The sequence below is a fragment of the Pteropus vampyrus genome, unplaced genomic scaffold (genome assembly GCF_000151845.1).
Source record: "Pteropus vampyrus isolate Shadow unplaced genomic scaffold, Pvam_2.0 Scaffold50, whole genome shotgun sequence".
Taxonomy (NCBI): domain Eukaryota; kingdom Metazoa; phylum Chordata; class Mammalia; order Chiroptera; family Pteropodidae; genus Pteropus; species Pteropus vampyrus.
Genome location: NW_011888831.1, coordinates 602,892 through 623,656, shown reverse-complemented (window position 1 = coordinate 623,656; position 20,765 = coordinate 602,892). Strand labels below are relative to the sequence as shown.

General features: G+C 52.4%; 4 protein-coding genes across 12 annotated transcripts; 2 read left to right on the top strand and 2 right to left on the bottom strand.

Moving 5' to 3' along the window:
* The first annotated feature begins 24 nt into the window (after positions 1-24).
* Positions 25-4,306, top strand: SPAG7 (sperm associated antigen 7). Of its 2 annotated transcripts, XM_011359730.2 has the most exons (8): positions 25-227; positions 1,692-1,769; positions 2,731-2,798; positions 3,024-3,112; positions 3,252-3,336; positions 3,439-3,528; positions 3,630-3,786; positions 3,897-4,306. In XM_011359730.2, the coding sequence occupies exons 1-8, from the start codon at positions 143-145 to the stop codon at positions 4,004-4,006; spliced, it is 762 nt and encodes a 253-aa protein (XP_011358032.1). In that variant the 5' UTR covers positions 25-142; the 3' UTR covers positions 4,007-4,306. The 2 variants fall into 2 exon arrangements, with proteins under 2 accessions (XP_011358032.1, XP_011358033.1); XM_011359731.2 differs by lacking the exon at positions 1,692-1,769 and having other exon boundaries at positions 37-227.
* Positions 4,307-5,146: 840 nt separating this feature from the next.
* Positions 5,147-12,363, bottom strand: ENO3 (enolase 3). 6 transcript variants are annotated; one of them, XM_011359724.2, is made up of 13 exons: positions 12,314-12,363; positions 10,653-10,706; positions 9,373-9,459; positions 9,028-9,123; positions 8,801-8,859; positions 8,558-8,627; positions 8,042-8,175; positions 6,851-7,073; positions 6,546-6,743; positions 6,143-6,344; positions 5,613-5,721; positions 5,394-5,452; positions 5,147-5,303 (listed from the first exon to the last, which is right to left on the bottom strand). In XM_011359724.2, the coding sequence occupies exons 2-13, from the start codon at positions 10,666-10,668 to the stop codon at positions 5,234-5,236; spliced, it is 1,323 nt and encodes a 440-aa protein (XP_011358026.1). In that variant the 5' UTR covers positions 10,669-10,706; positions 12,314-12,363; the 3' UTR covers positions 5,147-5,233. The 6 variants fall into 6 exon arrangements, with proteins under 6 accessions (XP_011358026.1, XP_023386175.1, XP_023386176.1 ...); XM_023530407.1 differs by lacking the exon at positions 12,314-12,363 and adding an exon at positions 11,321-12,139; XM_023530408.1 differs by lacking the exon at positions 12,314-12,363 and adding an exon at positions 11,339-12,139.
* Positions 12,273-15,668, top strand: PFN1 (profilin 1). The gene is made up of 3 exons (XM_011359729.1): positions 12,273-13,088; positions 14,545-14,737; positions 15,341-15,668. Exons 1-3 carry the CDS (start codon positions 12,957-12,959, stop codon positions 15,436-15,438), a joined length of 423 nt encoding a protein of 140 aa, XP_011358031.1. The 5' UTR covers positions 12,273-12,956; the 3' UTR covers positions 15,439-15,668.
* A 483-nt stretch (positions 15,669-16,151) lies between these two features.
* Positions 16,152-20,667, bottom strand: RNF167 (ring finger protein 167). Of its 3 annotated transcripts, none has more exons than XM_011359719.2 (10): positions 20,580-20,664; positions 19,944-20,445; positions 19,780-19,860; positions 18,458-18,583; positions 18,261-18,348; positions 18,005-18,095; positions 17,695-17,800; positions 17,459-17,552; positions 16,717-16,797; positions 16,152-16,639 (listed from the first exon to the last, which is right to left on the bottom strand). In XM_011359719.2, the coding sequence occupies exons 2-10, from the start codon at positions 20,025-20,027 to the stop codon at positions 16,341-16,343; spliced, it is 1,050 nt and encodes a 349-aa protein (XP_011358021.1). In that variant the 5' UTR covers positions 20,028-20,445; positions 20,580-20,664; the 3' UTR covers positions 16,152-16,340. The 3 variants fall into 3 exon arrangements, with proteins under 3 accessions (XP_011358021.1, XP_011358025.1, XP_011358022.1); XM_011359723.2 differs by having other exon boundaries at positions 18,510-18,583; XM_011359720.2 differs by lacking the exon at positions 18,261-18,348 and having other exon boundaries at positions 18,397-18,583; positions 20,580-20,667.
* Between the last annotated feature and the right edge of the window lie 98 nt (positions 20,668-20,765).

Sequence of the window (20,765 nt, the reverse complement as noted above, 5' to 3'; positions counted from 1 at the left end):
AGGCTGTAATCGCGCTGGACGGGATGAGCGCTGGGCAAGGCGGGACGGAGTGCACAGTTTTCCGCCTCCGACGCGTTTCCGGCCTTAAAGGCTTTTCGCCCTTCCCTTTAAGACGCACCGCCCCCTTTCAGTCACTCCCAAGATGGCGGACCTACTGGGCTCCATCCTGAGCTCCATGGAGAAGCCACCCAGCCTCGGTGACCAGGAGACTCGGCGCAAGGCCCGAGGTGAGGAACCCAAATTCACATCCGCCTTTCTTCACTCGGTTTTCAAGACCGCACTCTTCTCTCTTTGAACGATGCCGCCTATTCAACCTTGAGAGACCCCTCAGAGGCCTCTTTAGAGACCCCCAGATTCCCTAAAAGGGCTGTCGACCCGCCCGCTGTTCGTAGCGGACGGTGATTGGCTCTCTGAAGCCTAGCGCCAGCTTCTTGCCGTTTTCGCTATCCTGGCTTCCGCAGTCCTTGTTTTTCACTCGCCAAAAGGCCCGCCTGTCCGCTGCTGGCGTGCTCTGATTGGTAGGGCGACTCTTACCCCACCCAACTCCTTGGTGTTCTTTGGCCCGCCTTCGGACCGCGGGAGAGCGTGTTTGGCCGCTCGGCCCCTCCCACCTCCTGGCTGGTGTGTCCCACAACCCATCCCAATTCTGATTCGGTCCAATGCACGCCCATCCGCAATCCTTTCCCCTCTATTGGCTACGTCAACCAAAAGGTCTACCTATTAAGTCCTGTTAGACTTCCTCTGGTCCTTCCCACCTCTGCACCTCTAATTGGTTGCTGGGTCCGTTTAGTGCCTTTCTGCCCCTCCTATTTGATTTAACCCGGTCCCTTCTGCCTCCTCTCAACCCTTTTCTTCTCTGTGTTCTTAAATTCCCGAGCTGCCCCGGGCGGGTCGTGATGTTGATTGCAGAGATGAGAACGCTCCTACCTGGTTCGATTGGCTACAGTCTCCCCGCCTGTGTTCTTCGAGTAACTCCACTGCCTGCGGGCTCTAGTTCGCCTGCGGGGGTAGGGCGTAGGGCGCGGCCGCCAGGTGGTGCAGGCTTCTTCCAAGTTGCTCGGCTTGTAGCGTGTGAATGAGTGACAGAATGACTGTCTTGGTTGGGAGGACCCCAACCTCTAACCCTGCGGACCTTGACCATGGACAAGCCCCATCTTGGGCAACGGCTCCTTACCCGCCCAAGGGGTACCAGGGCAGGCTAGATGCCTTCAAAGTACTCATCAAGTGCTGCGTAATATCGAAATATACATTATCTACAGAACGGTTGCTAGGGGCCAGGGAGCCCACACTGTAGAGCATTGATGAAACGATCACACAGAATTTTAATACCCAACTTGATAATGCTCAGAAAAATAATTGTTATGCGAGGGTTACCTAGGGGTCCTAACCTAGTCTGCAGGGAGCTGAGATCTGAAGAATAGATAATTCAGTAAGTGAGAGGGGGAGTAAGTGTTATAGGCAGAGATGTGCATTTGAAAGCTCTGAGGAAGGAGGGAGCATGGCAATTGGAATTACTTCATGCTCACCATGATCGTCTAGGTAGGGTTCACCAGCGGCAGTTGACAGACTAGGAAGCTGAAGTTCAGAGTTTAGTCACTTGCCTAAAGTCACATGGTTGCAGAGTCTTAAATCCAGGTGTAACTTTTAAGCCTGTGTTCTTAACCATAATCTTATGCCAACCACCTCCTCAGATAGAAGACACACAAACCAGTTAGAGAATCAGTGGCTACGATGGGATGCAGTGATGGTCATAGTCCTCGAGGTCAGAGGTGAGAGCTCCTAAATTGTCCGGCTCTAGGGCCACAGAGGTTAACTAGATAGGAGATGAACAGGGTCCTTGCCTCCTAAGAGCTCATAGTCTGGTAGGGGAAACAAATAAGTTACATTGCGTTAGTTCTCAGCACATGCTATAGTGGATGTCTGAACTAAATGTGCATGGACCTCAGAGGAAGAAGTGAGTAACTCTGACTCATGGTGTATCTCAAAGTTTGTAAGAGGAGGAAAAGCATTTCAAGCAGAAGGAACATCATGTGCAAAGGCATGGAGTGATTAGGAAAACAGGAAGAGGTGCGGCTGGAGGGATTAGATCCTGTGGAAGAAGTGGGCGGGCCTTAAGAATATAAAGGATTTGAAATGGCAGAAGAGAGGAGAGGGGACATTAAGACCCAAAGGTGAGGAGTTCCTTTGCTGTTCACTTTGAATATCTACACTCCCAAAGGAGAAGGGTGTCAGATTAGATGTTTCAGCTTCATCTTGTCTATAGAAGTGAGAAGTGGAGGGTGTTATAAAATATAGGAAGTTAAATAATTTCCCCTTTCCTATGTCGACAATGAGATGATAAACTCTTTGAGGCCAGGGCTTAGTCTGGTCTTCTTACTTTCCCAGGTGCCTTATATTTCTTTGTATATTGTGATCATTAAATAAATGTTGGTTAGCTGGTTTCCCTAGTGAGGTTGGGAAAGGAGGTTAAACATGATTTTAATCTTTGCTACTCTCACCAAGTCATGAGCTCTTGAAGGGCAAAGCTATGTCTGAATCATCTTTGTATTCCAGGGCCTAGCACAGTGCCAGGTATAGAGTAAATATTGATAAATGCTTAGTGAATAAACAGTAATCCTACTTTCCCAGCCTGATGCCTCCCAGTGGACACCAGACCTCCTTTGAAGTCTTATAAACTCTCCCCACCCATGCTTCCACCTCTGGCCTCATGCTGCCATTTCTCACCCTCAGAGCAGGCTGCCCGCCTGAAGAAACTACAGGAACAAGAGAAACAACAGAAAGTGGAGTTTCGTAAAAGGGTGAGAACAACTGGAGAGATCAAAGGCAGCCTCAGGAAGCACTTTCAATAAGTTAGAATTAGAACTCAATTTTTGCAAAATGTGTCAAGAGAGTTGAAGCCTGGAAGCCAATGGCATAGAGGCTGGGAAAGGTGTGGGGAGGCAAAGGCCAGTTGGCCCAGCTGGGGAGAGGGATATTAAGGCAGAGCCATCATCTCATATCTTCTTCCCATCCCCTCCCCCAAGATGGAGAAAGAGGTGTCAGATTTCATCCAGGACAGTGGGCAGATCAAGAAAAAGTTTCAGCCCATGAACAAGATAGAGAGGAGCATACTGTGAGTATCTTGGGCTGGGAGAGGCAGGAAATGGGTGGTCAGGGTGGCATGAAAGTGCAAGTGGGGGAATCCACAAGAGGAGGGTGCTAGGCTCCCTCATGGCTCAACATATTCTTTCCCCTCTGCCCTCCCTTCCTAGACATGATGTGGTAGAAGTGGCTGGCCTGACATCCTTCTCCTTCGGGGAAGACGATGAGTGTCGCTATGTCATGATCTTCAAGAAGGTGAAAGGCCTGAGTTCTCCACTCTCACCTTTTCAGCCTGTACCCCCTTGGGGGAGAGAAATGAGAAGAAACACCTTTCCCCCAACATCCCTTCTTCCCTAGGAGTTTGCACCCTCAGATGAAGAGCTGGACTCCTACCGTCGTGGTGAAGAGTGGGACCCCCAGAAGGCTGAGGAGAAACGGAAGCTGAAGGTGAGTTAGTGCCTGGCAGTCTCGGGAACCCTGCAGCCCACCACCTCAAAGGGGTTGAGGTCAGGCCTGTGAGCACTGGTACCCAACCTTTGCACCCCTAGGAGCTGGCCCAGCGGCAGGAGGAAGAGGCAGCTCACCAGGGACCCGTGGTGGTGAGCCCCGCTAGCGACTACAAGGACAAGTATAGCCACCTCATCGGCAAGGGGGCAGCCAAGGATGCAGCCCACATGCTACAGGCCAACAAGACCTACGGCTGTGGTGAGGCCACAGTGGGGGATGGAGGGGCAGGGAAGAGGAGCACTGAATGGGGGCAGAGGAGGGGAGGCTAAGGCACAGGGATCCCTCCCCACCCTTCCCTCTGCCCCCAGTGCCTGTGGCCAACAAGAGGGACACACGCTCCATTGAAGAGGCCATGAATGAGATCCGAGCCAAGAAGCGTCTGCGGCAGAGCGGGGAAGAGTTGCCACCTACCTCTTAGGCACTCTAGCTCCCTGGGGCAGGGCAAGGGGCTGGGAGGGAAAAGGCTGCTATTAGAACTCATCCTGGAGCCCCACCTCTGAACCACCTCCTAACAGCCATTATGCAGGCTGGAGAAAGCAGGTGTTCAATTTGTCACTGTTAGAGCTTGGATATGTAATGTGGTGTGTGTATGTGTGTGTATAAGTGAGTGTGAATGCACAGGTGGGTATTTAATCTGTATTATTCTCTGTTCTCCTTGGAACTTTCTTCCCTGTGGGACTGGGGTTACTTTACATTCAATAAACATTGTTTGACCCAATGTCTTGGTTTGTTTGAACAAGGAAAGGTGGGTCCTGGAGAGGAAGAGAGATGATTTTCACTTGAGCAGTATAAAAATTGTTGTTTTTGTAGGCCATAGATGGCTGGATTAAGAGCACAATCGCTAGAGCCAAATGGTCTAGGTTTGGATCCTGGCTCTGTCAGTTACTAACTCTGTTTCCTTGGGCGAGGTATTTGACTTTCTTTTCTTTTCTTTTTTTTTTTTTACAGTAGAAAAAAGTTTTATTAGGAAAGTACACTTCCAGAAGTAGAAGCGGGCCTGAGCACTGAGCAAGAGAAGCATGGCTCAAAAGGCCCATATTTGACTTTTTTGTGCCTCAGTTTCCTCACCCGTAAAATGGGGATAATAATAACTATCTGATAAGACTGTTTCATAGATTGTACGGGTCAATATAGGTCACATATTTAGAGCAGTTCTAGATCTTCAAGCTCCACAGAAATGGTAGCTGCCCTGGTTTTCACTCTCATCCTCCACACTGCGGCACACTCTGAAGACCATGTACTTCAACTTATTGGCAGGTCTGATCCAACTTCCCCCTCATGGTAATGTCTGACCCTAAGTACCGCCTTCTTTAGGAGCTGGTTCCATGTTCTGTCCGTGCCTCCAGCTTCATTTCACATGTGGCACCTGCTTCCCCCAGCATCCATCCAAACTGAAGTTTTCTTGTTCTGGATCCAGCTTAACTTCCTCTCTGACCAGCCCTTCACTTCCTCTTTGTCCCAGCAGGTTATATATCTGTTCTCCCTTTTCTGCCCTACCTCCTGTCTTACCCAGCCCAGACACCAGCATCTCCCTCTCACAAAAGAGCATCCCACTGTCTTGGCTGGCATCAGTGTTTATTTCAGAGATAATGGCTTGGCTTGAAGGCTTAGATCTGTCCTCTGGGGTCCTGAGGCCTCCAGCTTCTCACTTGGCCTTTGGGTTACGGAACTTGCGACCAGCAAAGACAGCCTTGTCCCCGAGCGCCTCCTCAATCCTAGAAGGCAGACCAAGTCAGAGCTGTGCCTTTCCAAACCAACAGCTGTCCGTTTCCCATGCCCAGGCCTACTGTACCTCCTGTACCTACCTCATGAGCTGGTTGTATTTGGCCAGGCGCTCTGAGCGGCAAGGGGCGCCAGTCTTGATCTGAGAAGAGAAGAAGGATTCCAAAGTTTGCATGAGGATGGAGAGGAGGGATTGGGTCTGGCCCTGAGGGAACAGCCTATGGTGGGATTCAACTCAGGGGCAGGGGGTCAGGGACCCCAAGAAAACTTGCTCTGACACTCGGCAGGAGAGCCATAAGTACCTGTCCTGTGCAGAGTCCCACCACGAGGTCAGCAATAAATGTATCCTCAGTCTCCCCAGAGCGGTGGCTCACCATCACTCCCCAGCCGTTAGACTGAGCCAGTTTGCAACTGAGTAGAAAGGACACTTGATAAGGCCTAATGAGACTACCTCAGTGGGAAAGCCAGGGCCTGGGTGGGGCTTTTCTGTTTTTAGGAGTTGGTGCTTTACGGGAAGGTGGTTGACTAAGTTCTTTGGGAAAGAAAGAAAGGGAGAGTCCTGATCTTGAACTTGGGCTCCTGAGGTGCTGGTTGGAAGAAGGGCAGTATCTGGGAGAGAAGAATGGTATGGGGTGGGGGTGGGGATGGCAGGTCACAATGGCAAAGCTCTTGGGGTCAGGCCAGGGGTTAGTCAAAGCCTTGAGATCAGGAGGGTAGGGATGGGTCAGGAGCCAGGGGAAAGGCAGACCTGGAGTTTCTGGGCAGGACATCTGAAGTGGACAGAATGGGTGGAGGGAGGCTATGGTGCACCCCAGAGCCAGGAAGCACTCACGCCTGGATGGATTCAGTCACTGAGCCGATCTGGTTGACTTTCAGCAGCAGGCAGTTGCAGGCCTTCTTCTCAACAGCCTGGGCAATTCTCTTGGGGTTGGTGACTGTGAGGTCATCCCCCACAATCTGGATGTCCACCCCCGAGAGGAATGAGGTCCAAGTGGCCCAGTCATCCTGGTCAAAGGGGTCCTCGATGGAGACCACTGATAGGGAGTGGAGGCAGAGTCACATTAAAGGTCTGAGAGCCTTACAAAGGGGCGACAGGTCAGAAGAGTTTGGATGGGGATTGTGATGGTGCTAAGGATTGGAAGGACCAAGTTGGTGGCAGTGGAGACTCTGAAGTCATTGTGTTGGGCAGCTACTGGGTACTTGGGCAGGTGCACTGGAACACCTGAGGGTCTCACCAGGATAATTCTTAATGAAGCTCTTATATAGCTCCCCCAGTTTCTCCCCAGTGATGTGCCGTGCAGGGTCATCAGGTGACTTGAAGTCAAGATCGTACTTCCCACTGCGATAGAACTCAGACGCTGCCACATCCATGCCAATCACCACCTTGTCTGGGTAGCCAGCTGCCTGGATGGCCGTCTTTAGCAGCTCCAGGGCTAGAGGAGGGAAAAGAGAAGACCTGAGGCTCCAGTGTACCTTGTCTCCACAGCCCCTTCCTCTGTGAGGATCCAGGGGTTCTGCCCCTCAGAGTGCTCACACTGACCCTCATTGTTCTCCAAGATGTTGGGTGCAAAGCCGCCCTCGTCACCCACATTGGTGGCATCCTTCCCATACTTGGCCTTGATGACCCCCTTGAGGTGGTGGTAGACCTCCGCGCCAATGCGCATGGCTTCCTTGAAGGAGCTGGCTCCCACAGGCAGAATCATGAACTCCTGCATGGCCAGCTTGTTTCCAGCATGGGAGCCCCCATTGATCACATTGAAGGCCTGAGAGGCAGAGAGGGTGTTCAGACCTGGGCCAGGGTGTGAGGGATCAAGACAGGTTGGGTGGGGGGGAGGGCGTCAAAGTAGAGTCCTGGCTTCCCTACTTACTAGCTGAATGATCTAGGATGAGTAATTTACTCCTCAGAGCCTCTTTCCTCATTTCTATAATGGGGACACCACCTGCTTCCCTGAAGGATCTTATGCTGAAAATTAGAGAAATTGGATGTAAAGTTCTTAGCATATGCCTGGTACAAATGATCTAAAACTGATAATGGCACTTACTATAGGCCAGGCACTGCTCTAAGTATTTTACATATATCCTGTTAGCTCATTTCATTCTCAAAACGACTCTGAACTAGGTACTATTATTATCCCCCACTCTACAAGTGAGGAAACAGAGGCACAGAGAAGTTAAATAATGCCTAAGACCACACTACCAGCAATTGGCAAAACCAGGATTTGAACCCAACAGTTTGTCTCCACAGCACAGGCTCTTATACAATCTGCCTACTAAGTAACAATAAATGGTAACATTATTATTGAGATTAAATTCAAAGGGTTTCCATAAAGAGAGAATTTGATTTAATAAAAATTAAGATACAAAGAAATGAAAAAAAAAAAGATACAAAGAAATGCTAAGATTCTTGCCAAGAAGAAACTCTCAATCTGATCTGGAGGTTGAGGTAGAGAGCAGAATAAGAAGCTGGAGTTATTGAGCCTAGGATTGGAATGTGAAGGAACCAGTTAAAGGTCATGTCAAGGAGAAAGAAACATAGAGGCTTAAGGGGATGTTCGTATTGTGTGAAAAAGGGAGAGGCGGGACCGGGACCGCAGCAGGAGAGGTTCAATTTCAGAAAACTATCTCTTTGAAGCTGGCTCTAGAAGGTGTACCTTCCAGAGGCTGCTTATGTACTTCTCAATGGGTGGGGCAACTCTCTCACCGTGGGATCTAAGGGGGCACCTGCACTCACAGGGACTGGGAGGACCAGATCCGGGTTCCCAGCGAGATCTGCAATGTGTCGGTAGAGTGGGACCCCCTTCTCAGCTGCTCCAGCCTTGCACACGGCCAGGGACACGCCCAGGATGGCATTGGCCCCAAACTTGGCTGGAGAAAGCAAGCACAAAAAAAAGGTGAGAGTTTCTCCCCCAGAGTTTAGAGTCATCTCCTTAAATGTTCCTTCTGGTCACCCCAGGAAGAATCCAGAACTCCAAACCACTGGGCATTAAGAGTTTGTTTAACAGCTTTCTCCCCAGTGGCCTGAGGTGCTCTGGGACCCTCCACCCCAGGGTCTGTGTCCACAGTCCAGCCCAGACCTGGCAGAAGGCAGGCATCAGGAAATGCCTGTGGAATGAATAAAGTCCATCCAGCTATGGTGTGCCCCAAAATATGGGGGATAGAAATAATCCTAACCAGACCTCAGCCCCATGGTCTTTCCCCTACCCCTCCCACATCTCATCCCTTTCTCTAACCCTAGCCCTTCACTCACATTTATTCTCGGTCCCATCCAGCTCAATCATAAATTTGTCAACTTTTTCTTGATCCACAACACTTAGTTTCTGGAAAGGGCAGGTTGGAGGAGGAAGAGCAGATGTCAGATTTCTCAAGAGTCAGGGCATGTGCCAGAGGAAGGTGAAGTGCAAGTATTTGGGGGAGAATGAGAGTTGTAGTTTAAGGTGAGGTGGCAAGGGTCTGGGGAAGGAGTTAAAGGGAACAGTCTCCTTCAACTTGCCTTTTGCAGCAGAGCAGGGCCTAGAGTCTTGTTGATATGTTCTACAGCCTTCAGGACCCCTAGAGAGGCCAGAGGAGGTTCAGATCTCCAATTCAGTTGGGTCTCTTCCTGTGGATCCCAGCTCCTCAAGAACTTTGGGTTTTAGTCCTCTACCCCAGGCAGACATTGTGTGCCCAAGTCCTAAAACCACCCCAACAAAGGCTCCTCCAGTGTCGGTTATTCCTCACCTTTGCCCAGGTAACGAGATTTGTCTCCATCTCTTAGTTCCAGAGCTTCATAGATACCTGTGGAAGCTCCACTGGGCACAGCTGCTCGGAATCGGCCTGGGGCAGGAGGATTGGAAGGTCACAGAGAGTCCCATCCACCTCCAAAGGGTCACGGTATCCTGAGACTAGGGGCAGGAGGGAGTGCAGACAGGCTCCTACTTTTCACCACAGGGGGACCAGGTTAGGAGAGGGAGGCCTGGGAAGAACTCTGGGGAAGGGGATCGCAGAGAAAGGTGAGGATGTGGGACAAAGGCTAGACGGGGTTAGGGTTTTCCAAGGCAAATCAATGCAGTGGGCCTGTGTTACCCTTGGCCGTGTACAAGTCCACCTCCACAGTGGGGTTGCCCCTGGAGTCCAGGATTTCCCGCGCAAAGATTTTCTGCATGGCCATGGCTGCAGGACAAAGAGGCCTGAATGTGGACAGTTGATTCCTTAAAGGAACCCCAAATCCCTTGCCCTTTAAGAGTCTTCCCCACCCCAAGAAGGCAGGTGCTGGAGCTAAAAATATCCCACAAAAAGGTCACAGACTAAAAAGGCAGGCGCAGCCCCCTCCCCCCCTCAGAACAGCTCCTATTCCACCCCCATCCTAAGAATCCAGGGGCCTCCCTGTAACTCCTGGAATTCCACCACTCTCTGAAACCCATCTCCGGCAAAGTTGTATCTTTGCCTTCTCCCTCCACCCTTCTAGTCAAGCAATCTGTTCTTCATGATTTCCTAGCCCTCAAATCCTCTCCTGTTTTTCTGATTGTCTTTTGCCTGCTCCTCAGCTTTCTTCAGATCCTCAGGGGCCCCAGATTCTCCACCTGGCTCCAGCTCTAGCTCCACTTCTCTATCCATCTCTGCCTGCCTCCCTTTTCAGCCTCATTTCACTATCCTTGGGTATTCCCATCCTGCTTGCTCAAACCCCTCCGGTCTTTCTTAAGCACCCCCAGTACCAGGAGGGAAAAAAACCTGACATTTCCCCCATTTTCTCCAAGCCAGCACCACCCTCATCCCTCTTTATCACTCCTATCCCCTGGGATTTCAAGGTTCACCAGACCTGGGATGTCTTCGCTGGGGGCTTGGGGTGAGCTCCGAATCTAAGTGGCAGCTGGGACAGTGTCAGCTCACCCCCTCTCAGGCTGAGCATTTATCCTCAGCCAGCCCCGCCTCTCTCCCTTTCCATCCTCCCCCTCCACACCCAGTTGGCAGCCAACTGTCCACTATAGCCTAAAGCCCCCGTCCCAAAGGTCAATGACCACTCCTCCTTTCTCTCTGCCCCCCAATAAAAGTCCCTACTTTCAATTCCACCCTAGGGGAAAGGCTTCAGAATAGGGGGGGTCTCTCCCCTCCCCAGGATTATATTCCTCTTTTGCAAAGGTTAAAGAGGAACTAGTGCTATTTAGGAAAGGTCAGGGGTAACCTGAGCTGTGCAGGGCTGGGGAGGGGGCATGAAAGAGGGGCTGCAGGATTGACATCCACACATGCTCAGCTCACGTGGCAGGCAGGGGCTGCCTCTGCTCTCAGTGGGGGAAGGAGCCGGGGATTATGGGCAAGCTCTGAAATGTAAAATTGAATCCCACATTCAGAAGGCGACAGGGTCTCACCTCTTAGAGTCCTCATAGCGGCCTTTCCCGGCTCCACCACATCCTACCTTCTCCCTGCCAAAAAGAGGTGTGTGGTAGGGGAGGGGGCAGGGAAACGAATTTAGACTGGCCCTCAGAGTTGGCACGGCTCCCTACAGATAGAGCTAAGACAGCACTTATCGTCCAGCGTAGAGGCTGTCAATCAGGAGCCCCTATCCCCACCGACTGCGGGCGCTTCAGGGCGCGGTACCAGCCCATAAATGAATGATGTTGAATCAGCAGTGAAAAAAATGAATGGATAGGAGGAGAGGGCCGGCCTTTTGTGTCAGAATGCCCGGGGCCAGTCCCGCGGTCCGCTAGTAGCATTGCAGGGACGTGGGTCTCTGCAATAGGTAACTCTGCCTTGGTGGGTCTGAAGGGAGTGTGGGGTCTGCCCGAATTCTGCTGCAGCCCGGCCAGGAGAGGGGAGCACGCCGAGGCGCGGGCCAGCCGGCCGGCGGGTGAGAGTCACAGGCAGCCTCAGCTCTTCGCCCCCGACTAGGAGGCACCTGCGGCCGGCGTTGGAGCGGCCTGCGCCCGGTGACTCACCCCTGTGGCCCTCTCCCCAGCTCCCCTCCCCGCCCTGCCGTCCCCACGAAGTCTTCCAGCCCCCAGCCCAGGATTCTTCCCCCTATTTCGCCCCTCCCCCCCTTATCTCTGGCCTCTACCCTCTGGGATTTTTCCACCCTGGGGTAGGGGGTGCGGTAGGCCAGAGGTCAGAAGAAAGCGGGCGGGGAGCGCCGCCACGTGCCCGCATGAGGCCCCGCCCGAGTGGACCAGTGACTCAGCCTGGCGGCTGTCGAGGAACACGGGCTCAGGGGGCGTTGGGTGCCTAAAGAGTGTGGAGTGGCCGTGAGGGAACCACATCCCGCTCGGGAGGAAGAGAGAGCGGGAGAGAGAGGGAGAGACAGAGAGATAACGAGCCCCTTTCCGCCCGGGAGACACCGGTCCCCGGAGGGACGGGAAGCTGCCCAGCCCCTTGGCGGCCGGGGCCGCTAGGGCGCGGCCAGCTCACCTAAGCTTCCGCCAGGTCCTGCCCCACCCCCCTCCCTCTAGGCGGCGGGCGATTTAAGGGCATACGAGTTCTTCGCATAAGTTTTACTAAAAAAGAAAAAAACCCAACAGTTCCAAAGCAGAAAGGACTTTCCCCATTTTGAAAAAGTTGCAATCTTGAAACTTTAGTATTCTTCCGCCTTAAAAAATAGGCCCGCCCTTCTAGCCCGCGGGCGCCCGCTCTCAGTGACCTCTTCAGAGACGCGCCAAGGGGCAAGGCCGATGACCCAAACTGCTGGCTGGGGAACGGGCGGGGTAGGGACGTGGGGGTGAGGCCTGGGGCTGGAGCTGATCCAGCTAGGGATAATCCCCTGGAGTGGGGGTGGGCTCCACTGAATCCAACTTGTGCCGCCCGGGCCGATGCTGGCGACAGAAGTGTCCCCATTGGATGCCTTCAATTCTGATTCCAGTCGGCGTATTTTGTCAAATTCCTCTGTGCTCCCTTCTTGCTTAAATAAAACGAGGAGTGGAGAAGCGGCGCACGCCTTGCTCTCGCCCCCGCCCCTTCCGCCCGGCAGGAGACACGTCCCCGGCCGCCTTCCTTCGCAGGGGTTCCAAATCGGTCCAGCCAGCCGCGCCCCGGCGCGCACCCGCAAAGCCTGCCGCCGGCTCCAACCGCCCCACGCGCTCTCCCTCCTGGCCCCAGCGCAGGCGCGGGCGCACGCGCCGCCGCCCGCCGTTCCTTCCCTCCGGCAGAGGTGGGGGAAGGGGGAGTCGTTCCGTTTAACCCTGAGTTCCCCGAATCCTCTTTAATTTGCTAAATTTGCAGCTTGCCAATTCTTACTCCTTTCACTGTCCTTCCTTCCGCCGGCTCACTCCTTCCTCTATACCAAAAGTGTGGTTTCTATTCAGTGCGAAGCAGAGCAAGTCTAACCCTAACCTTCCCCAGTCCACCTCCTTCATTCTTTTACATTGCTTTCCATTGAACTCTGCAAATTCTGCAATAAGGGGAGGGATTTTTTAAATTGCATTTGCAAAGTTAGGTATCTGAGCAGCGGGGGGAGGATAAGGAGGGAATGGGGAGCAGGCCCCGCCCCTACCTCCCTTTGCAAATAAAAATCTAGAAGGGGGGGAGGAGCAGGAAGTGGCGGTGCGAGGGCTGCTGCACAGCTAGCAGAGCCACGGTCCGGACGGCAGCGCGTGCCCCAAGCTCTCCGCCTCCCCCCGCCCGCCAGCCCGAGCCCAGCCCGCAGCCCCAGCAGCAGCGCCGAGAGCAGCCCCAGTAGCAGCGCCATGGCCGGGTGGAACGCCTACATCGACAACCTCATGGCGGACGGGACCTGTCAGGACGCGGCCATCGTGGGCTATAAGGACTCGCCCTCCGTCTGGGCCGCCGTTCCCGGGAAAACCTTCGTCAACATCACGGTACTGTGAGGCCTGCGTGGTCCGGGGGTCCGGCCAGGCTTGGACTCAGAGGCTGAGACTTGGGTGGGGGCGGGCGCGGTCTAGGGAGGACAGTGAAAGGCTGTGCGTGACCCGGTCTTTGCCCTGGAAGTAGCGCGAACGGCGGCTGCACATGGGCAGATCTCTCACTTGCCCCCTAATTCCTACGCCCCAGGCGGTGGCTCCCATCCCGCCCTCCGCCCCGCTTTCCGCGACGGGGCGTTACATCCGGGGCACAGGGCGGGGAGGGGTGCGCTGCCCGGTGCGGCGGCCCACTTCCGCCTCATCCAGGGTGGGGCGGGCACGCGCTGTAGTTTCTACCAAGGATTGTGACTGAGAAGGGACTTGAGGATCCCTGGACCCCCCAACTCTACTTCCGGCCTCCAGCTCGTGTCCCTTCCACCATTGTTCCTCCCTATGCGGGAGGGAGCCAAGTCGCGTGGTTTGGGTCTCATACCGGTCCTCTCTGAGCTCCCCGCCCCTCCCAACTCCGTTAGAGAGGGCGAGGTCCCCTCGCCCCCCCCCCCAAGTGGGTACGGTAGACTCAACATTCCTGTGAGACCAATCCCGGAAGTCTTCTCGCCCTCCCTTCGCGCCATCCTGCGGGGCCTGAAGCCGGGGAACTTTGTGAGAAGTTCTAGGATAGTATAAGTGAAGGAATAAGGAATGACTACTGCTGTCTCCATCACCACCACTCGTGTCCACACTGCCCGGAAGTGGGGAGGGGAGCGGAAGTTCAAAAGGGGGGAAGGGGATTTCCGGGCGGGAGGGGGCCGGATGTGGGGATTTGGGGTGTAAGGGGGAGGAGAAAGATTCCCTGGGGTACCTAGACCCGAGAGCTAGCGTGCCCAATCTATCTCCGGGCCCCCTTCTAAAGTTTTCCAACTTTCCCCGAAAACCCCCAGGAATCTACTTCCTTATCTTGGGGCATAGATACCTGAATCTAAACTTTAGGTTACTTGGAGACCCAGGCGTCCGGGCCCCTAACAACTCCTTCAGAACCTTTGACCAAATAAGGGCAAAGTTGCTTCTCCTGCTTTGCCCGCCCCCTCCCTTCCCCTCTTCGCTTCTGCTTTTCCTGAAGGAGAGTTATGAGCATCCAAAGGCTCCCTATTCTACTCCACTCCACATTAGCTTTTGGCGCTCTTTATTTCCTGTGTTTGCCGTCCCTCTTAAACGAGATCTAAGTCTCCAGAAGAATATGTCGTCCTTTTCTGTTGTCATTCTCTGGATTTGAGGATCCTGATCTTTTTGTGCACAAACTTGCAACAGTCCTGAATTTCTCAAATTTCATGGATGTGTCCAAAGCACATAACACACACACCTTTCTTCCCCAGGGCGGTTTCTAGCTCCCCTGATAAGTGGAAGGCAGGTGGGTCCTTGCAGAAGATGGGAACCATGGTGTACTAACTTGATGAGTGCTTGGTTCCCCTTCCAGCCAGCTGAGGTTGGTGTCTTGGTTGGCAAAGACCGGTCAAGTTTTTTCGTGAATGGGCTGACACTTGGGGGCCAGAAATGTTCTGTGATTCGGGACTCACTGCTGCAGGATGGGGAATTTACCATGGATCTTCGTACCAAGAGCACCGGCGGAGCCCCCACCTTCAATATCACTGTCACCATGACTGCCAAGAGTGAGTTTCTGAGTCGTACCCTTTTTCTAGCTTCAAGATCCCTAATGTAGCTCCTTTTGTCAGTCTTTTGGGTTCTTCTCTGTGTGGTTCCCCAGTATGAAGGATTGGGCCAGCTTTCTACTCTTGGGACGTTGGTACTCCCTCCAGTCTGTCTCAGTTCCTCATCTTGGAATATAAAGTTGAATTGCATTACTTCTTAGGTTCCTTACTCCCTCGAGCCTTTTCAGATGAGAAATTTCATTATCTGGGAAGAGGTAGACTGTTGGTTATAAGCCAGCACTTAGCTCTCATGTTTTGAGTCCTTTTGTTAAAACTTGGAGGTGGTGGGCTCATACACAGCCATTTTTAACCTGAACATGAGTCAACCATATGAGCCTTTGACCCTTAAGTTTTAGTGTGTTCCCTTCCAGTCTTCAAGCTTGATTTTCCCCTTTTGAAAAGCCCTATTGTTTCAGGGTGACTGACAGCCTGCCTGTGTGTGTTGGGAGGGGGTTGGGAGAGATGAGGTTGGGTTACAGACCCCAGGGCTGGACAGCTGCTGAACAGCTGGCTGGGGGTGGAATTGTGACACCTGGGTCCTAGCCTCCTCTCTCTTTCCTCCAGCGCTAGTCCTGCTGATGGGCAAAGAAGGTGTCCACGGCGGTATGATCAACAAGAAATGTTATGAAATGGCCTCTCACCTGCGGCGTTCCCAGTACTGACCTCGTCTTTCCCTTCCCCCTACCACTCCACACTGCTTCTGCACCCCTCTCCTTCCTATACACACACATATACCATTTTTATTTTTTGGGCCATTACCCCACACCCCTCATTGCTGCCAAAACCACATGGGCTGGGGGCCAGGGCTGGACTTATAGACCTCCCCCTACCCATACCCCTCTTGTGTGTGGTTGGAAATTTTTTTTCTGAATAAAAAAGATTCTACTAACAAGGTGCTGTGTGGTTTTAGCCTGGGTGTGAGGATAGACAGCAGTCACTGGGACTTGTCTCCTTTATCCTATTGGGGATAGGAGAGCAGGAGGGGTTGAAGTACTACAAAGTCTAGAAATCTGAGCGTGCCTCCACGTCCAGGACTATAAGCACCTGCCTCAAGCCTACCTGGCCAGGTGGCCCAGTCTTTCACAGTGGCATTTTCATTTCTAGGTCCTCAGTTTGCTAGTTCATTTGGTAGATGATGGAATAGTCATCCAGACCAGAGAATGGGTCCAGGCCTGCAGGCAAGGCAGGGCCAGTTGAGTCATCCTCCTGTGGGTGGGGCTCCCCCTCTCTGAGTCACAACAAATGCCTGCTAGGACTGTCCCTGTGACTATAGGTTAGTCTTTCCCAGCACTCCCCTGCCCCTTTATGGCAAAAAAAGGGGCAATTCCCCAAATGGGTAAGAGGTTCACCTGTGTGAGAATGATCTCTCCCTTCCTTAGTTGACAAAAACAACTTTATTAACCCAATAGACCCAGTCCCTTTGTACTCCCAACCCCCTCAAAAGGATGGGGTTGGGTAAGGGAGAAACCTAGGGCGGAATGCCCCCTACCCCTCAACAGAAGACTAGAGGGAGAAAGGGGCTGTGCAAAATAGGTCATCACAGGTGGGGAGTGACAAAAGGGTATTAGATCAGGATGGCAGCTGAGGAGGAAGGGGAGGGTGAGGGATCTGCTGAAGACCCAGGGAAAATAAGGGGGGCTGGGGCTAGGGAGCCAAAAGAAGTGGGACCTCTGGGGCTGGAGCCCAGAAGTGGAGTCTGCTCTGAGGCAGGATGGTCCCTTGGTTCCTCTTCCTCATCACCATCTTGTCCTGGAGTTTCTTCCTGCTCCTCATCCCCAGGTCCTCGATGGACAGGCTGCTTGCAGATGGGGCAAGTCTTCCGGGTCTGAGTGAGCCAGGGGTCCACACAGCGGCTATGATAGGCTGCCAAGAGGAAGGAGGTGAAGAACCTGATGCCTGCTGGTGGAGTGGGGGCATGACACAGGAAGTGAAGGCCTCACCATGAGCACAGGGGAGTACCCTCAGCTTGTCCCCATCCTCATACTCATCTAGGCAGATGGCACAGACATCATACTGGTCCCCTGGGGAGGAAAAAAGGAGTCCTTATACTGAGCCACTCTGGACAAGGCCCCCAAGGACTCACCCTGAGAGGCCTGTGGTCAAGCTAAACCTTGCAAAATTTATTTTTCCTGGTTCTACAGAGCTGTGGAAAAGCTAAGAGTGGGCCTGGCAGGGTAAAGCCAGGATAGAACATGAATTTGGGGTTAGAAGGACAAGCAGAGAAGCAGAGGTAAGAAAGGAAGTGGGTTTTTTGGGGGGAGGTGTGAGGGTGGAAAGTGGGAGGAGCGGAAACGGGGCAGGACTTCTACTATTGCCTTATATGGGCACTGGAGGCTCCAGGCCCAAGACCCAGCTTCTCCACACCTGTTTCTTCTCAGATGGAATCCCCCCACCCCCAACCCCACCCCGACTCTTTCCATTTTTCTGTTCTCTCCATCTTCTCCCTTATAAGCAAGGTTGGTCCTCTATCCTTTTCCCCAACTACTCCATTTAATCATCTTTGCTTTCTACCTTCTATTCTGTTCCTGTCCTGTCCTGATTGTATGGGTAAAAAGAGGAAAAGTGGCATCTCAGGCTGACATCTCCCTGTCATCTTTCTTTGCCTCTTAGTTTCTGGGCTCAAACTCCTTCAGAACCAGGTAAGCTATGAGAAAGGCCTTCCGGCGCCCCTATTTCCTTCACCCTTCTGATAGTCATGTGTAGGAATCTGTTTCAGTTGCTCTTTGGTCAGTCGATTCCGCTGGAGCCGTTTCCGGTGCTGGATACAACGAACTATCTGAGGAAAGGGTGAGTGGATGGTCAGCTTTAGGGAACAAAACTGGATAATCCAGTACAAACCATCCCCATCTCAATCCCACATCCTGTCTGGCTTTAAAGGCCGCAGCTCTTCCCACCATGCTTCCTGAGCTACTACTCACCATCACTGCTCCCATGGCCAAAACCAGCAGTCCCACAATCCCTGTGAAAGGGATGAGGTAATATCCCAAGGGGAAGCTATTGTCTGGTACCAGAAGCACCCGAGCCCTGTGAAAAAGAACACCAGTATCAGAGGGACAGGAAAAGCAAAGGGACAAAAGAAGAGTGACAAAGTAACTGGTTCTTGACAAGGCCTATGGATGGGGAAGGGAACCGAAAGAAAGTAAAGAGACTGAATAGGAAGGGCCTAAGGCTTGGGCTTCAGGTTGGCATAGAACTACTGAAAGAAGAGTGAGGACGGACACATCCTACCCCTTCTCGTAGACAAAGAGGGCACGCAGGTACTCGGAGCTCCTCTCCCCAATAAACACAGACGGGATCCAGATCTGCTGCTGGATTTCCTCTGCAGGGATCAGGGCATTACAATGGGGATCCAACTCTCCACTCCAATCCTTTGGTAACCCTGGCATTTGGCTCTTTTGCTTCATCCCACCCTAAACCTTCAGCCCTCCACCATCTCTGTGTGAGCTCTACTGAAAACCCAGCTGTTCAGATCTCCCAACCTTACCACTATTCCACACCATGTTCAGAAGTTCATTGGAATTCACATTGTGTACCACAGCTGCACCATACCCAGCCTTCTGAGCATTTAGGACCTAGGGAGAAGAGGCAGGGGATAAGGAACCATTATGGACCTTACCTACCTTCATTCCTGGTGTCTTTTTTCACCCTCAGCTTCCCAGCTCCCACTCCATATTCAGCAACCTTGAGATCAAAGTTGCAGTCGAATCTTCGAAGCAGTGCAATAAAGACTGACCCGTTGACCGGGGCTGGGGGTGGTGGGGCAATGGGGCTGCAGGCATTGGCCGGGTGAGCCTCCACGAGGAAGCCCTGGGGAAAAGAAGTAAACAGATTTCACCTTCCTAGGTTCCGCTCCCCACAAGGCCCACCAAGCACAATGGTCCCCACATACTGCATGTTCTGTATCCTTCACTTCCTTCTCATTCCTGGGGTCTGAGCATCCCACCTAAGTCAGAAGTATACCTATTCTCAGCCTCCTAAAGATGCCACTAGATCAAACAACATCCCTTTACCAGACCCTCCCATCATCCTCCCTGTCCCAGATTAGCTTATACCCCATACTCCAAGTTAATTGAAATTGTTCTGCCTTCTAGTTTCCCACTGATTGTAAATCAATTCTTCACTCATCCAAGTTACTTTCTCTCAAGTTCCATTTCACATTTCCTTCTCCAGAACATACTCCCCTGTATTAAAAAAGACAAGAGGCCTAAAATGGAGTCACTAGTGCTAAGCCGCATGTCACCAAACTGATATTTAACACCTGACTCAATTACAGTTTCAGCCTCCCCCAGGAATGGAATCTTATTTAAGGCAATCTGGAATTGTCTGGTCACTAGTGAGAGACAATCTGCTTGATAGACCCCTGCCTAAAGAAGGGTGACCTTGCCACAAAAAATCAGCTTTTTCAATTATAACTTTCTTGTCCTGCTCCCTTCTGCCTATAAAATCTTTCAGTTTGTATAGCTCTTTCTACCTGTACTTGAGATGCTGCCCAATTTGTGAATTGTTGGATGAAGCCAGTAAGATCTTTAAAACTTACTTGGTAGACACACAACTATACTGATTATCTGTGGCCCAGTTGAGTTCTTACTGTGTGACAATCTTTGTGATGAAGTACTACAAAATTGCTTACCTAATTTAATCCTCACAATAACCCTAATAACTTCTGTTATCCTACATTACAGCAAAACAAAGGCTTAGAAAGATAATTAACTTAGTTCAAGATCATAAAACCAGAAACTGATTCCAGAGATACTACTGATACTACTGATAAGCACCACTTTGCCCTGCCTTTTATTTTGGTTCACTTTCAGTCTCCTTCACAATGCTCGGAGTTCTAGTAGATTATGCTTTCTCCCTCTAATCTGGATTCCACACTAGATGTGCTCATGCACTTAATTCCTAACTTGCTTTTTCTACCTCCAGCTTCATGCAAGAGCAAGGCTCCTCAAAACCCTATCCAGGATGGAGGATTTAGGGAAACAGGAAAATGGTTAGAAAATCACCTGAAGTCCCTCCTGGCTCAAGGCAGCCCCAAAGAGAGCTGGGAGATCTGCAAAGTCCATGCTGGCATTGTGGTCCGAGGTCTGCAGACAAGAGAGTTCATGTTCCCCCTTCAGCCTCCAACCGCTCTCTTAGCTCCCGTCCCCCATCTGCCCCTCAAACTCACCGCTCGAATGAGCCCCTGGATGGGGACTGCTCCCCATAGCACAGTGGCCACAACCACAGGAAGCGGGAAGGCCGCAGGGTGCATGGCAGCGGGAGGGGAGTGGTTGAGGAGGCCGCGTAGCAGGCCTGGTAGCAGGAGCAGAAGCGGAGTTCTGCGCCCTCTCCGCCCCTCCAAGATCCTAGGGGTCCAACCACCCCCAGGTCCCACTTCCCAGCTACATGGAGGCGGGGGGAAGGAACCCGGACTCGGGGAGTGAAATATCGAACCCGTTTAGTGGAGCTAGGAGAGAAGTACTAAATGTATCCTTTCCCGATACAGGAATAAAACGGGCAAAGAAAACGGAGGTAAGCACAGGTGACAAACTTCTGGAAGGGTGGGGGAACTCAAGGAGGTGGGACTTCCGGCCAGGTGGGCAGCCTTCCCAGGCCCTGGAAAAGGGTTTCCGGAGAAAAAAGTCAGGCCGCTTCCAGCATTGGACGCTCAAGATGAAGGACTTCCGGTCCTAAAAGGCCGGTTAAAAGAAAAGGTTAGAATTGGAGGGAGTGCCTGAAGATGAAGGGAGCACCGAAGTCCCAGAAGACGACCTAGTCGCTTTCCTTTTACTGCCCGGTTCCTGGAGCTTCCCGCTTTACAAACCTCTCCTACCCCTGGCCGCCACCGCCGCGGTACCTTCAGGTCTCGCGAGAGTCCTCACCACACCCCTCCCACCAGCTGAAATCATGTATCTCTCGCGAGAGATCTCTGTCTAGCCTAGCATACTTGATCTCGCGAGATTTCAATCAACCTCTATTTTCCCGCGATTCCAATTCGGTACAAAGTACG

Coding starts and splice junctions, on each gene's coding strand:
- SPAG7 (XM_011359730.2), top strand. CDS start 143: ATGGCGGACCTACTGGGCTCCATCCTGAGCTCCATGGAGAAGCCACCC. Junction 1,770..2,730: donor CATAGTCCTCGAGGTCAGAG/GTGAGAGCTCCT, acceptor TCTCACCCTCAG/AGCAGGCTGCCCGCCTGAAG. Junction 2,799..3,023: donor AAGTGGAGTTTCGTAAAAGG/GTGAGAACAACT, acceptor CCCTCCCCCAAG/ATGGAGAAAGAGGTGTCAGA.
- ENO3 (XM_011359724.2), bottom strand. Junction 8,176..8,557: donor GGATGGGACCGAGAATAAAT/GTGAGTGAAGGG, acceptor TGCTTTCTCCAG/CCAAGTTTGGGGCCAATGCC. Junction 7,074..8,041: donor ATCTGGTCCTCCCAGTCCCT/GTGAGTGCAGGT, acceptor TCTGCCTCTCAG/GCCTTCAATGTGATCAATGG.
- PFN1 (XM_011359729.1), top strand. CDS start 12,957: ATGGCCGGGTGGAACGCCTACATCGACAACCTCATGGCGGACGGGACC. Junction 13,089..14,544: donor AAACCTTCGTCAACATCACG/GTACTGTGAGGC, acceptor TTCCCCTTCCAG/CCAGCTGAGGTTGGTGTCTT. Junction 14,738..15,340: donor TGTCACCATGACTGCCAAGA/GTGAGTTTCTGA, acceptor TCTTTCCTCCAG/CGCTAGTCCTGCTGATGGGC.
- RNF167 (XM_011359719.2), bottom strand. CDS start 20,027: ATGCACCCTGCGGCCTTCCCGCTTCCTGTGGTTGTGGCCACTGTGCTA. Junction 18,349..18,457: donor ACTGCAACTTTGATCTCAAG/GTTGCTGAATAT, acceptor TCTTCTCCCTAG/GTCCTAAATGCTCAGAAGGC. Junction 17,553..17,694: donor TGGCCATGGGAGCAGTGATG/GTGAGTAGTAGC, acceptor CCCTTTCCTCAG/ATAGTTCGTTGTATCCAGCA.